Source organism: Coccinella septempunctata, chromosome 2 (genome assembly GCF_907165205.1).
Source record: "Coccinella septempunctata chromosome 2, icCocSept1.1, whole genome shotgun sequence".
Taxonomy (NCBI): Eukaryota; Metazoa; Arthropoda; class Insecta; order Coleoptera; family Coccinellidae; genus Coccinella; species Coccinella septempunctata.
The window spans coordinates 45,803,076-45,816,621 of record NC_058190.1 but is presented as its reverse complement, the minus strand read 5'-3'; the positions used below and the strand labels follow the sequence as shown (position 1 = coordinate 45,816,621).

The window sequence follows — 13,546 nt, the reverse complement described above, 5'->3', positions numbered from 1 at the left end:
AATTTGTCAACATTTCAACACTACCGAATAAAGGTTCAAAGGAGTATTTACTGTTCTTCTTCAAGATAATTTCCGTTTGACAAGTTGAATTCGTGAGGGGGGTAATTCAATATGATTTTAATAAAACACAATTGATTGGTCAAATATCCAATATATTCAGTTGATAGAAAGGTAATTTTCACTATATCTATTCAGGAAGAATATTTGAAGAACAAACTCGAATAGATTTATGTATTTCTGATATTCAATACATGCTCACAATTCACATTACGTATTTCCAATACAGATTCTTTGAAATATTGCTGAAGTTTCCATAAAACTTAGCTATATCGGTCCCGAATGTTCATTCATCTGATTTGGTTCTGCTTCAAATTCCAACAACACCGAATTATTAGCTGTAGTTCTTGATTGTCCATACAGAAACCTGAACTTACTGAACGACATGTTGAATAAATGAATGTTCTACACCCCTTTCTCGAAACTAATACATTTTCACACACCAATAATCGCTTATAAATACAACATATTCGTACGTCGTAGGAAATTATTTTCAAATATCAATTGACAATGCTCTGTCAAATTCTAAACAGCGCTACCTACAGTGGGAAAAACGAAACTGGTCCGATATCCCCACGAAATTGAAAACAATATCGAATCGGTGAATACACCAGAGTTTTAGACATCTTAGTTACGATGAAATGAAGGATACCTATCAACCTTCAAAATTTCATAGCGTACTTGACAATTATGTTTTTTGAAGCAGTATCTGGCAATCTGGCTATAGTAAAAGTGAATATTTATAAGTATTTCTGTTCGTACTTTGATTCACAAGTGAATGCGAATTGCGAAGTCCATTTCTTGCCTATGCGGGTCGATATCAAACCTTATATCTAAACTCTGACTCTATAATCTTTGAAATATCATTAGCCATAAGAAAATCAGTACAAACTCCTGGAGAGCTTGTTACGCGTCCCTTTACATCTTGAAAAAAAATTGTTGAAAAAAATTATCAGGCTAAATCCGTTTCAGAGGTAGATTCAGTATCAATTGAATCATTTGTATCTGTGCGTGTCTGTGTAATGCAGTGCTTTGAATTATTCGAATTTTTCAAAAACATAACATTTTTGCGTGCACGCTACAGCAGATTACAACTTTGAATCTTCGATGTAAAATTCTGCACATTAGTGCTTCTGCACATTAGTGCTCAACTGAACGATTCTGGTCAGAACCTATCCAGCTGTTTTCGAGTTTTTTTAAATTTACTGGGGTAATTTGACAGTTATCCCCCAGTACTAATCTTATTGGTACTCAATGTCTTTAAAAAACTCCACATTTAATTCTCTAGTAGATTTCTCCATTCCAGAGGATACTCAAATAGGTAGATTTCTTTTATTTAGATTATTCTATAGTGCGGTACCTAGTGTCAAGTTGGGTAACTGAAGTTAGTGTATTATGTGTGGTCCGAACTCTTCTTGTTCTAGCGAAGCGATAAGTAGCGACATCTTACGGCTACTATGTAAATCAAGATCTTAAAACCCACACGTGAAAAAATTAAAAAACTGTAAATTGAAGTAATTTTGTTTCATTTCTGGAATCAATGAGTTGTTTCTCTTTGCTGGACTACTGGAAATAATGACCCAAAATGCATTAGATATAATTATATTGGTATAACAATATATTTTATCAGATGCATGTAAGAAATTTTCTTCATTCCCATTTACCATCAATTTTCATCAAACATATCTGTCCAATTACCATACTCATAGCTGCTTTCTTCTACTTTGGATTCAAAAAATTTTCCATCTCTTTCAACAATGCTTTCATCAATCTCATCTTCAACTAAGCTTTCTCCAGATAAATACAAATGATTTTCTCCATGTTCATATTCTAAATACAATGGCTTATATTTCCTGAATTCATCTGAATTAAACAGTTTTGGTACAATACACAACTCTTCCTTCAGAAATTCAAGAACTTCATTAAACTTCTTCATACTGTTGAAAAGCCTCCGTTTATTCTTTGGTAAAATTTTTTCCAACATAAAAACAAGATGATGATGAAAACATTGGAATGTCAAAGAAACTGGTCTTTCCAATATGGTAGGCTGGGAGTTTGTTAGGGTTAATGCAGCATAAGCTTCGTCTGACAATGTTGAATTATAACAAATGTCCACCCACTTCTGGACACATTCAATTGGTGTTTCTTTAGCTCCTGAAAAAACTGCTGGATTTTCAAGAATACCGTTTGCTATCATTACACCTAGAATAAATGGTCTTGGTATCAAAAACACTAACAAAAAATTATTAGAACTAACCATCACAGTTCACTCTTTCCTTCAATTCTAGGCAGTCATTTAAAGATTTCATACCACCATTTGCTACCAACGGAATATTGATGTTATCCTTGATAATTTTTAAAGCTTCTTCATTTATAACTCCACCTGTTTGGCCTGAGTATCTGGCATGAATTGTTAAAAAGCTAGCTCCAGCTTTTTCTATTTGTCTACATATTTCTACAGACTTCCTGCAAAACAAAATTGTATACATTTTCCTTAAGATAAAATAAAACTTCTAATGAAAGATGAAAAATTTAACTCACTTCAAATCATGCAATATTCTTGTCTTCACACTAACAGAAAATGGCTTGCAGATTCTGTTTCTACAATTTCGTGTGATTTCAAAAATTTTTTGTGGATTTTCTAGCATTACACAACCTACACCTTGATCATTTGCCCATCTTTGTGGACAACCACAGTTCAAATCAACACCACTCACATAACTGAAAACATTTACCGGAATTTTTCATTCATTCAATCTGTATTTGGCTGAGAACTTACGGACAAGCTAAACAAGCAGCTGTTACAAAATCATTGACATTATTAGCTGCAAACTGAATTATTACAGGAGTATCACCTGCAATTTCATGAAAAAAAAAAATGTAACCACCATACCTATAGGAAAACGAAATTAATTTAAACCTTTCAATTATATGAAAAAGTCATATTTTAATATAGCAAAGTATGGCCGAAGGCATGTGAAAAATTTTGGATTGACTAATTTACCTAAACTTGTTTTGAATTCATGCCGTCTTGCCTTTATACTTTTATGGAAAGAATCGGCTAGAATCATTGATGAGAAGCAGAGATCACAATTATATCCTCTGACTAAATTCCTGAACTGTAATCTGAAAATCATGAAAATAATAAAGTTCGAATAGAATTAGTCTTTTAGACTTACTTGCTATATCTAACCATAGGAGCACAAATTTTTACCATTTCACACTCATCAAATAAATCCATAACATTTAGGTTTTTTTTATACATTTTGAGATATTTTACTAAAGTGGGGCAAGTACAACTCAAATATATTGTAGTAAATTAATGAAATATTGTTAGATAGAAATAAAAATTAAAAAGTTATTTCATCTCAAAGAAGATAAGGTAGCTTTACAAATTTAAGCGCTAAGATTGCATTTTTTTAAATTTTTTGTGCTTTCACCACAGAGCATCGAACCAGAGACAAACTCTGATCACACATCACACATCGAAATCGAACTGATCACACATCTTTCTTTCAAAGAGTAACCAGTTGGTTACTCTTTGTTTCTTTCTTTCTCTCTGTAATCAAAGATATTACCAAAGAGGCACATCTTGAAAAGCAAACTAATGTTTCAAATGAAATAGATCGCAGGATACGCAGAGACAAAGCAAAAAAGCGGAATTAGAAAAGATAAATGAGATGAATTTTGTGTTTACAAATTTTTCATTGAATTTAAAACAAGAGGTCGCCAGAGTCTTTCAGATAACTTTGGCGATAAAATTAGTTTGTGATAACACAAAAATTTTTTAGCATATGTAATTAGTTTGTTCTCGTTAGTCAGTCAGTGGCCACTATCATTAATCGAAGCGTTGATTGAAGTACTTCAATGAACGATCGAAGTTAGAAAATTTCTAATTAGGCAAAGACCAAATTTTCACAGGATAAAGAAAATTTAGGAAAGTGCTGACATCTCTTTAAGGTGAAGGAGAACCAAATTGTAAATAATTTGATTGTCAATTTGACAACCTTATTTTAAACCAATTAATTTATGAATATGTAAAAATGTCAGTTTAGTCCCAAGGAAATTGAGCTAAAATTACAGAAAAAACAAACTACAACCATATTTCAAGGATATATAATATTATGACGACTGAGCAAAAATTTGAAGCTGCGGTGAACGTAATACGAAGTTTGCCGAAAAATGGTAAGTTTTCCTACTATAACATTTCAAGACTCATCGCAAATTTGTTATCTCTCTAAACTTTCACCTTTACCCATTATCGTTGTAGTTTGACCCAATGACAAACTCTACCTAAAGTAGATAATTGATAAAAATATACCTTTTCATTAAATATGATATAGAAAATTTTAATTCTTTATTTGAAGGGTATTTTTTTTATTCATTCATGAAATTTGGAAATAAATATATTCTAGAATCCCAGTGTTTTTGTAGTATTCAAAAAGCGCGCCCTTATGAAAATGTATCGCTTCTTAGCTTTTCCTTAAACCCTTAGACATAAAAATATACAATGAATTGGCAAATGTTGATTGCCTTGTGTTAAATTATCTTATTATGAATTGTATTTTCAGGATCATATCAACCAAGCAATGACTTGCTCCTTAGATTTTATGCATTTTATAAACAAGCAACCGAAGGGCCATGTTTAGGAGCAAGACCTGCTTTTTGGGACATTGTAAATAGAGCAAAATATGACGCTTGGAAACGTTTAGGCAACATGTCAAGAACTGAGGCAATGGTCAAATATATAGATGAGTTACATTCGTAAGTTTTTATCAGTATTAACCTAGATTTTTTCACGTTTTCTCTTAAATCAATTGTGATCAGCTTCTGATAGAAATATTGAGATCAAATGAGGGTAAGACTTGAATATTATCAATATTTTAGCATTGTAGAAACTTTGAGTTATTCTGATAAAGTAGCCAATTTTTTGGAGGCTTCATCGAATGAATTAGAGTCCATCAGTATGAGTGACTTGGAATTAATTGCTGGAGATGTTTTACAGAGGGTGCGGTCTCAAACCAACTCGCCAATATGTAAGATATACTCTTCAACTAAACTTGGCAAAAATTATGATTCTGTAGTTAACTACTTACATTTTATTTTCAGCTTCTAGAGATGCTTCACCCACTCATATTAGCTCTAGGCCTGAATCTCCAAATTCCAACCATATTTTCGCAGACGATGAGTCAGATGAAGAGTATATTGATACTATTGAGGTATGAAATTTTTTCATTACAACTTGTATTGTTTTTATTTTATAGAACCCAATCTTAGCTTAAAAAAGCATAATTTTTTAATATAGGCTCCCGAACCAAGAAGAATAGCCAAGGAATCTTTATATTATGAGCCGAATATGAATGGCATTTTACAGAAAGAACATGTCTCAAGAAGTCGTACGAAAGTGCAAAATATAGATATTTCACTTGAAGTTTCGAAAGCTGTCCAAAGTTTACAATTAGACATTGAGAGTCTGAGACATAAAGTACAGATTTTAGAAAAGGATAGATCAGCAGTTGCAACGAAGAATAAACACATGTTTGGGGAATTTTCTCCTGCACTAGTCACATTTATTGTGGTTTGGCCATTTCTATGTACAATTGTAATGAATAGATTTCTGCGAAATAAATAATTCACTCAATTTACTCTATGGGTTTTTATGGAATATACTGTAAATGTTATATTATATTTGGTTAATGTATCTGTTATTTGTTAAATGAATTTTAATATGGTTTGGAAATAAAATAAATGGCGAAAAATTGGGAGAATCCTTGACATAATCCTCTGCCTCATCAATTTTCCCTTACTTGTGGAATCTCAATTCAATTATGGAATTATAACTAAAGAAGATACCATACCATAATATATTTGTATTGAGCACCATCGAGATGCAATCCAACAATCAACTTTTCACATATTGAATAAAAATAAAAATAATTTCAGCTTATCACAATATAATATGTCGCAAATGCTAACTTATTCGAGAGATACAGTGGAATAAAAATAAAAAATTTTATGAAGGAAATATAAAAATTTATCTGAAAATTTTTTATTCAAATTAAAAGGACTATTGAATAGCTTGCAAGGATTTGAAATAGAAGAGGACAAATCTTATAAATATATAATCTATATTTCCTCCACAAATAACAAGAAAATATGAGAGAGCAGTACAGAATATTACTTCCTGGAATGTATTGCACACTGAACCATATTTGGTTCACTAATGAATCCAGAAGATTCAGAAATGGGAAATAAAAAAGCACATGAATCTGGAAAAATTTTTAGTAATAATGTTATGAAAAGGGATAAATATGAAGCAATACCTGGAATACGAAAAAGCAAAATTCGACATTACAAAATTTCAGTCAAGTTTTTTAATATTAAATAGATTATCTAAATAATTTTTGCTGAAATTACAACACAACACTTATAATCCAGTTTATAAATATTCAAATAAAATAGTTTTAAATAAGAATTTCCCACAAATAGTAAAATTGATGTTTATTCAATTTCATATAATGATTATAGAATTAGATTTTCCTTAATATTTAACTTGCTTTGGCATATACATATATTGATTGATATAGAAACAAATCTCAGAAACTCATCACACTCTTCAAGAATTACTTTAAATCCCTTTTTAATCAATATGTTATATTGATGAAACCAGGAATGAAATATTTACCAAACTGAATTAAAATATTTTAGGATTTGTTCTAATGTCCTTAGATTTAATTACCCCCCCCTTTTAATTAAAATATTTTTTCACCAAAATACTTGAGATTTCTCCTACACTATTTCTTAGTGACTGGGAACAGGATTATTGCAATGCAATGGAATTTGTTAGTTTTGAATATTGCTGAGTGAAACTGAGAGTTGAGTAAAATTTTTTCACAGGTGTCAACTGTAAAAAAATTCAAATGTTTCAATATTTATTAAAGGCATGGTTAGCTCCAACTAGGATCGTAACCCTTCCAATTCAAATTAGGTGCTAAATGTACCATCCTACCTTTATAATGGAAAGTTACAATACCTTTGTATGCAGTTCGCGGTACTCCACTCTGAAAAAGAAGGAACAAAAAAAGGATATTTTATGATTGGTGTTATACTTCAAGGTCTGCTATAAAATCAAGTAATCCAACTGTCCATTTACCAATATTCAATACTTAATTTCGTTGTTTCAATAGTAATATAAAATTTATCTCCATGAAAATCTTCAAGTTCAAGGTTTGCTCTAATTATCTCAGGATAATTCAATACAAAACTCACCTTGAAATCGTCCATTAATCCCAACATTTTTGACCTACGTTTAAATTCTTCCTTTGTTCTATAGATAACCCTTACTGGACCTTCTGGTGGTAATCTACCTTCTTTCAAGTCCTCATAAGTAACTACTGCACTTTGGTAAACGGCATTTATAAAATCTTTATCATAATTATCCTAAAATTATGAGTGATGAACAAATTCAAATTGAACTAAAACGACAACTTACTTTTAACAAATAGGTGAGATTCATTTTAGTAAAAGGCACGAAGTCCTCATTTAGTTTTATATATTTCAAGTGTTTTTCATAAAAGAGACCACTGCAAAAGGATGAAAAATAAATATTTTATGAACCTACCATAACGTCTAACAAACTGTCAAAATCATTGGCTACCGTAAGGCAGGCAAACTCACACACTCTGATCTGCTTGCCCTAAGGTATATAACTAACAGCGACAAAATTGAAAAATGAATTTTGGAAATTCGTTAGAGTACCATAAATAAGCAATCAAGAGTAGAAAATATCAACATACTTTGAGATTCCTATTTTTCCAAAAGTTCTTGTTCTTGAAATTTCTGGTCTTATGCAAGCTCTACCTTTCCTTTGAGCTGGATCTCTTATCCAGTCATCCCAATACCTTGGAGCAATATTCAATTAGCTGATAATCTAGATAATTGTTTAACTCAAATATTTGTGTTTCACTTACGCTCTTGGCCATTTAGAATAAAGTTCCAACCATAAGTTTTTAGTTAACATCCAGCCAAGCCCAGGAAAGAAATCGGTTCTATATAAAAGATCTGTCCTCTGTAAGTTTACTAAATTCTCTTTTCCATTGTCATTCCAAGCAGACACACACCATAAAGTTGGGTCCTTTTTCAATATCGGATATGTTCCCAAGAAATACTCATAAAAATCTGGTGCTACTTCAAGATCATCTAAAATTTCAATGTACTTGAAAGTTGATAATTTTTTATCAATAAAAGAAAATTACCTTCTACAATGATTATAGTACTATAATTATAATTGAAGAACATTTGGTTCAAAGCCCATCCATAATGACGTGCTATCTTAAAGTAACCCTTAAATTTCTTTTCTTTAGGGGGAACTTGGATATCACTCTGATCTGGTTGCTGAATAAGAGTAATCTGTTCATATTTCTTTATGATATCTGTAGTGTCTTGATGGTTGCAATCCTAAAAAATGAATATTTCGAATGAAATTCAGGTACCAAATTTTAGATTAGCAGGCTTACTTGGCTAACTATAATTGGAAATTTTTCTGGGTTCGGTCTATACAATATAAGCTTATCTAAACACTTTGTGATGCTTATTCTGTTACATGCAAATACTAAAATAGGTATTTTTCCTTCAGAATTAGTGGTGTTACTGTCTTTCATTCCTTTCTTCTTGTGCAGTAATAGTTTATGAGCAGTGTGTATCATTTCATTATTCATATGAAACTGCTCAGAAAGTCCTGCTTCCAACTGATTAAGATTTCTCTCAACTTCATCGTTTTTGTCATTTGTACTTAATTGGATAGTTGAGAAAGAGTAATACAAAAGTGATGCCCATATAACTAAACATAATGCCAATATAATGTTCGTCCTTTTCAATCTCATTATTTCAGAAAAATGTTAAAAACTGCAATTGAATTGTCTATGAAAAACGAAGGCTTTTGCTTTGCAAAACTCACTTTATTAGTTTTATACGGTGGTGAGATTTTTAACATTTTTGTAATTTGATAAGATCTATCAAGGAAAATCAAAATTTAATTAATCTATATTTTCATATTAACTGAGACCTCCAACTTGGGGAACTCGACGTGTCAAGTTCAAGACTTTTCAGGTTATATTTCAATTTTGACAATTCTGTCAATTCTGACGTTTTATCAGCTGTGTTTTTATCAGGGTCACAGAAATGAAAAAAATTACAATTTTTTAAAACGATAAAAGAAGAGGTGGAGTGAAATTTGTTATTCAAACTTTCCAAAAAAGTTTTTCTGAGCATTGGGTATTTTGTATCAATCGATGTGAAATTTTGCACCTTGGTGCACATCTGAATCACAATCAATCCAGGTGTTTTCTAGTTTTTAGAAAAACTAAAGTTATTATTTGATTGCGTTTATTGTTAAATCGAAATCCAGTAATGTGTCCATGGATTTGAGAATTTGTTTGATTTCAAAGAGTACTAAAAAAAGAAAAATAAACGGTTTCTGTTCATTTTTATTGGGATAGTTATACAAGGCAAATATATACAAAAACATTTCGCCTATTTAAAAAAATATGTCCAAATGAAATTCAAATAGAACTTAGTTATTGAAATACAGTTAATCACTGACAAAATAAGAAAGTTCTTCACTTTTCAAGCTCATTTTCATGAAACTTGAAGTTCAATCATCCTGGTACACAAATTATTCACCTCATTCAAAAATTCCTATAAACCTGTTTTCAAAACAGTAATTGTTATAATAGTAATTCTCATAAAACTTGTTTATTCATCGTTATTATGCAAATCATATGCCTTCTAAAAATTTCTTTATACATTTCTTAAAACTTGAAATAGTAATAATAGGTTCAAGTAACATTATTATAGACAGTTTTTCTCATAAATAAATATTGTTATCACTATTATGACTTTTCAATATTAGGAATTTTGTCTGTCACAATAGCTTTAATATCATCAGCATCTAATGTTTCATATTTCATCAATGCTTCAGACAGGGCCTTATGCTCTTTTGCATGTGTTCGAAGAATTTGTTTAGCTCTTTCATAACTTTCAGTAAGCAACCTCTTGATTTCAGTATCCACCTATAAAAAAAATAGTATTAGAATATTCAATATCTTGGAGGAAATTGAAGAAACTGCTTTTGTATTATTCCAATTCGAAATTTACCGAAATTTCGGGCCTTTCCAGATATTTCATTTCAGGTTATGAAAGAGGAAATGTAGGGATTTTATAAACTTTGTGGTACTCACTATTTCGTTAGTTGCTGGTGCTATATTTTCCCCTTCGAATGACTTCCTTTCTGGCAAAGTTCTTGGACCAATTTTCTCCGACATACCCCACTCTTTCACCATATGCGTCGCTATCGAAGTAGCCTTCTGAAGATCAGAGCTGGCACCTTATCATAACGGACAATTCAGTGAAATCCTCCCTTCAAACAATTTAAAAAAACTTTCAACACACCTGAAGTTATTTTCTCCGGCCCAAAAATCAACTCTTCCGCTGCCCTTCCACCCATCATCGTGTCCATCATGGCGAGAAGTTGGGCTTTGGTCGTGTGGTAACGTTCCTTCTCTGGGATGTACGCCGTGTGGCCCAAGCTAGGTCCTCTAGGAATGATGGTTACTTTATGTGGAGGGTGGCTTTCCTTGGTGAAGTATGCCACGATCGCATGTCCACCTTCGTGGTATGCCGTTATCAGGTTATCTTCTGGATCAAGTACTCTAGATTTTCGTTCGGGCCCCATAAGCACCTTTTCACGGGCAGATTCTAAGTACTTCATATTTACAGAATCAGCGCCATCTACAGCAGCTCTGGGTAAAAAAAAGTATTACTGACACATAATGTAGATGTTCATTATTGTTGGAAGAATAAAACATACCTTAAAGCAGCTTGATTCACCATATTTTCTAAATCAGCTCCAGTAAACCCGGTTGTACCCCTTGCTAACAGATCTACATCAATATCTTTCGATAGTATCTTACTGAGATACAAGCTTAATATTTCTTTCCTTCCTATAAAATCTGGAGTAGGAACTGTGACCTGAAAGAAATATTCATGAACTGCACAACTGCGAAATATTCACTTCCTAAAATTGTGTACTTTGTTTACCAAAATGAAATTACATGTATCCCATCCAAAAATGAAAAAGAATGAGGAAATCACAAACTTAGTGCTCGTTCACAATGAATGTAAGCCCTAACTTTAATGCAAATGTAATGCTTTCGTGATTCATAAGGTGTTCGAAATGCAAATGTAAATTTAACATAACATTCTGCTTTAAATAGCCTGAACATATCACTAGAATTAGAACTTTATGTTTAAGATATGGTGTATGTAAATGTATAAATTATGAGGATACTGGATTGAGACAAACAGTCAAATCTTCTGAAATGTTTACAAATAGGAAATATATTTACTTCTACATCAAATCTTCCAGGACGCAGAAGTGCTTGGTCAAGATCATCCCGACGATTGGTCGCACCTAACACTATTACGCCTTCGTTCTGATGGAAGCCATCCATTTCACTCAGAAGTTGATTGATAGTTTGATTAGCGTAAGGATGTAAAACACTGTTCGTTCGTTTTGCCCCAACAGAATCAATTTCATCAATAAAAACAACACAAGGTGCTCTTTCCTTTGCAGATTCTGCAATGGGAGATGAAATCTTTGGTTATTGTGCTTACTCACAACTATTGATAATCAGTTGAGTTCTTTGAGATAGAAATCGAAGTTTCGAGTTTAAGATATTTACACAGTGAAGAAAAGGAAGTGTAGAATCTAAACAAAACCATCAATGAAGCACCAAACCTTTCTGCTACATCAATTATAAAATTTACCTGAATTCCTGACGGTTGAAAACATCTGAGGTAATCAACAGAATAAAAAATCAATTTAAAAACTTACTGAATAAATCTCTAACCCTACGGGCCCCCTGCCCTACTAACACCTCATCGAATTCTGGTCCAGCAGCATGGAAAAATGGAACTCCAGCTTCTCCAGCAACTGCTCTCGCTAATAGGGTTTTTCCAGTTCCTGAATAATTTTGTGTTATGTAACTTTTAGGATTATATCATGAGAATTCATCACCAACCTGGTGGTCCCACTAACAAAACACCTTTAGGAAGTTTTGCACCAAGATTTGAAAATTTATCTGGATTTTTAAGGAATTCCACTACGTCTTTCAATTCCTTCTTGGCTTCATCTGCCCCTTTTACATCACTAAACTTAACATGTATTTCTTCAGGATCCACCTCCAATTGATTTCCTAATTGGATCCTAAAAAGTGAATCTTTAGTAAAAATAACGGCCAGTTACGAGTGTAATATACCTAAAAGAAGAGCCACTTGCACTTGCCATTAAACTAATGATGATGGCAAAAAATATAGCTACTGTCAAAACCTGTTGGACAACTTTGAAATACTTGGCAGCTTTACCAGACTTTGGGTTATTACCAAGTAAATATCCTTCTGCAAAGGCAATTTTGAGTCTTTCTTTTTCAAGATCTGTCATATTCTGTGCTTCATTGGTTAAAATATGTTTTAAGCGTTCATTATTTGCTGCTATATCTTTGGGAGGTTTTGGATCAATGTGTGTTGAATGTTGCATCCCAAATACTACTTTCAACCTCCTCAACAATGATGGATTTCTTGACAATTCAGCCTCAATACTTCTATCTGTCTTAAAACCTCTGACTTGTAAATTGTATGTGAGTTTTTTCACATATTTGTCTGTGCTAACATAGGAATTCAAAATGGGAGAACTAAATAACTTTTTGAATTCTTTAGGATCCTCCTTTAACAACAGGAGAGGCAGCTCATCAATGAATTTCCTTTCACAGATACCACGCTTGTTTTCTAAAAAGCTGTCGAAAGATATATAAGAAACTTTGAATTTATCTAAAATATGAGTTTCGGTTAGAGTCTTTATGTTGAAATATTTTGCAAATGAAAAATCGACATTCTTTAGAGTTTCCAAAAAGCTATCTAAGCAGAGAAATGTTACAGCTTCTTTTTTATTGGTTGCCTTTTTCTTCATGTAAGCATTCTGTCTTGAATTTATCTTGGAAGAAAATTGGGAAAGAGTAAGTATTGCCTGAAATTGAGTAAATCTATTAGTTCACATTCAATGAAATGCAGATCAAATTTAAGTATTCATAGAATACTTACTTGATTCTGATTTTGAAGGGAAAACATCTTTACAGTATTTTACATGGGGTGAAGTTGATGAAAATATGACGGACTATTAATTTTTAACAAAAAAATAGAAATAAACTTTTTTGACAATTTCAGATGTTTGTTCAGTTTAATTTTTTTGACAGTCTGAAATGCAAATGTGGAGTTCACAGAATCTGAAGACATCTATAAAATAAAGAAAAATAAAAATGATCCCATGAATTGAAAAAATTATAAAAAAAAATTACTCATAGATGATCATATCCATTAACAACAACTTTTTTCTTAGGGAATTGTTGAGAAATATATAAATGTTGATTATTATTAT

General features: G+C 31.9%; 4 protein-coding genes across 4 annotated transcripts; 1 reads left to right on the top strand and 3 right to left on the bottom strand.

Moving 5' to 3' along the window:
• Nucleotides 1–1,643: 1,643 nt before the first annotated feature.
• On the bottom strand, nt 1,644–3,522 carry LOC123308735 (tRNA-dihydrouridine(20a/20b) synthase [NAD(P)+]-like). Its single transcript, XM_044891530.1, has 6 exons — nt 3,237–3,522; nt 3,062–3,183; nt 2,837–2,912; nt 2,599–2,778; nt 2,315–2,523; nt 1,644–2,259 (listed from the first exon to the last, which is right to left on the bottom strand). Exons 1-6 carry the CDS (start codon nt 3,320–3,322, stop codon nt 1,724–1,726), a joined length of 1,209 nt encoding a protein of 402 aa, XP_044747465.1. The 5' UTR covers nt 3,323–3,522; the 3' UTR covers nt 1,644–1,723.
• A 346-nt stretch (nt 3,523–3,868) lies between these two features.
• On the top strand, nt 3,869–5,816 carry LOC123308736 (acyl-CoA-binding domain-containing protein 5). The gene is made up of 5 exons (XM_044891531.1): nt 3,869–4,242; nt 4,629–4,821; nt 4,945–5,093; nt 5,167–5,276; nt 5,363–5,816. Exons 1-5 carry the CDS (start codon nt 4,182–4,184, stop codon nt 5,687–5,689), a joined length of 840 nt encoding a protein of 279 aa, XP_044747466.1. The 5' UTR covers nt 3,869–4,181; the 3' UTR covers nt 5,690–5,816.
• Nucleotides 5,817–5,907: 91 nt separating this feature from the next.
• On the bottom strand, nt 5,908–9,175 carry LOC123308734 (alpha-1,3-mannosyl-glycoprotein 2-beta-N-acetylglucosaminyltransferase). Its single transcript, XM_044891528.1, has 8 exons — nt 9,014–9,175; nt 8,574–8,961; nt 8,313–8,514; nt 8,028–8,256; nt 7,854–7,958; nt 7,550–7,640; nt 7,327–7,497; nt 5,908–7,118 (listed from the first exon to the last, which is right to left on the bottom strand). Exons 2-8 carry the CDS (start codon nt 8,937–8,939, stop codon nt 7,005–7,007), a joined length of 1,278 nt encoding a protein of 425 aa, XP_044747463.1. The 5' UTR covers nt 8,940–8,961; nt 9,014–9,175; the 3' UTR covers nt 5,908–7,004.
• A 349-nt stretch (nt 9,176–9,524) lies between these two features.
• Nucleotides 9,525–13,374, bottom strand: LOC123308733 (ATP-dependent zinc metalloprotease YME1L). The gene is made up of 9 exons (XM_044891527.1): nt 13,213–13,374; nt 12,375–13,138; nt 12,138–12,322; nt 11,951–12,079; nt 11,463–11,692; nt 10,925–11,085; nt 10,507–10,856; nt 10,296–10,441; nt 9,525–10,127 (listed from the first exon to the last, which is right to left on the bottom strand). The coding sequence occupies exons 1-9, from the start codon at nt 13,237–13,239 to the stop codon at nt 9,948–9,950; spliced, it is 2,172 nt and encodes a 723-aa protein (XP_044747462.1). The 5' UTR covers nt 13,240–13,374; the 3' UTR covers nt 9,525–9,947.
• Between the last annotated feature and the right edge of the window lie 172 nt (nt 13,375–13,546).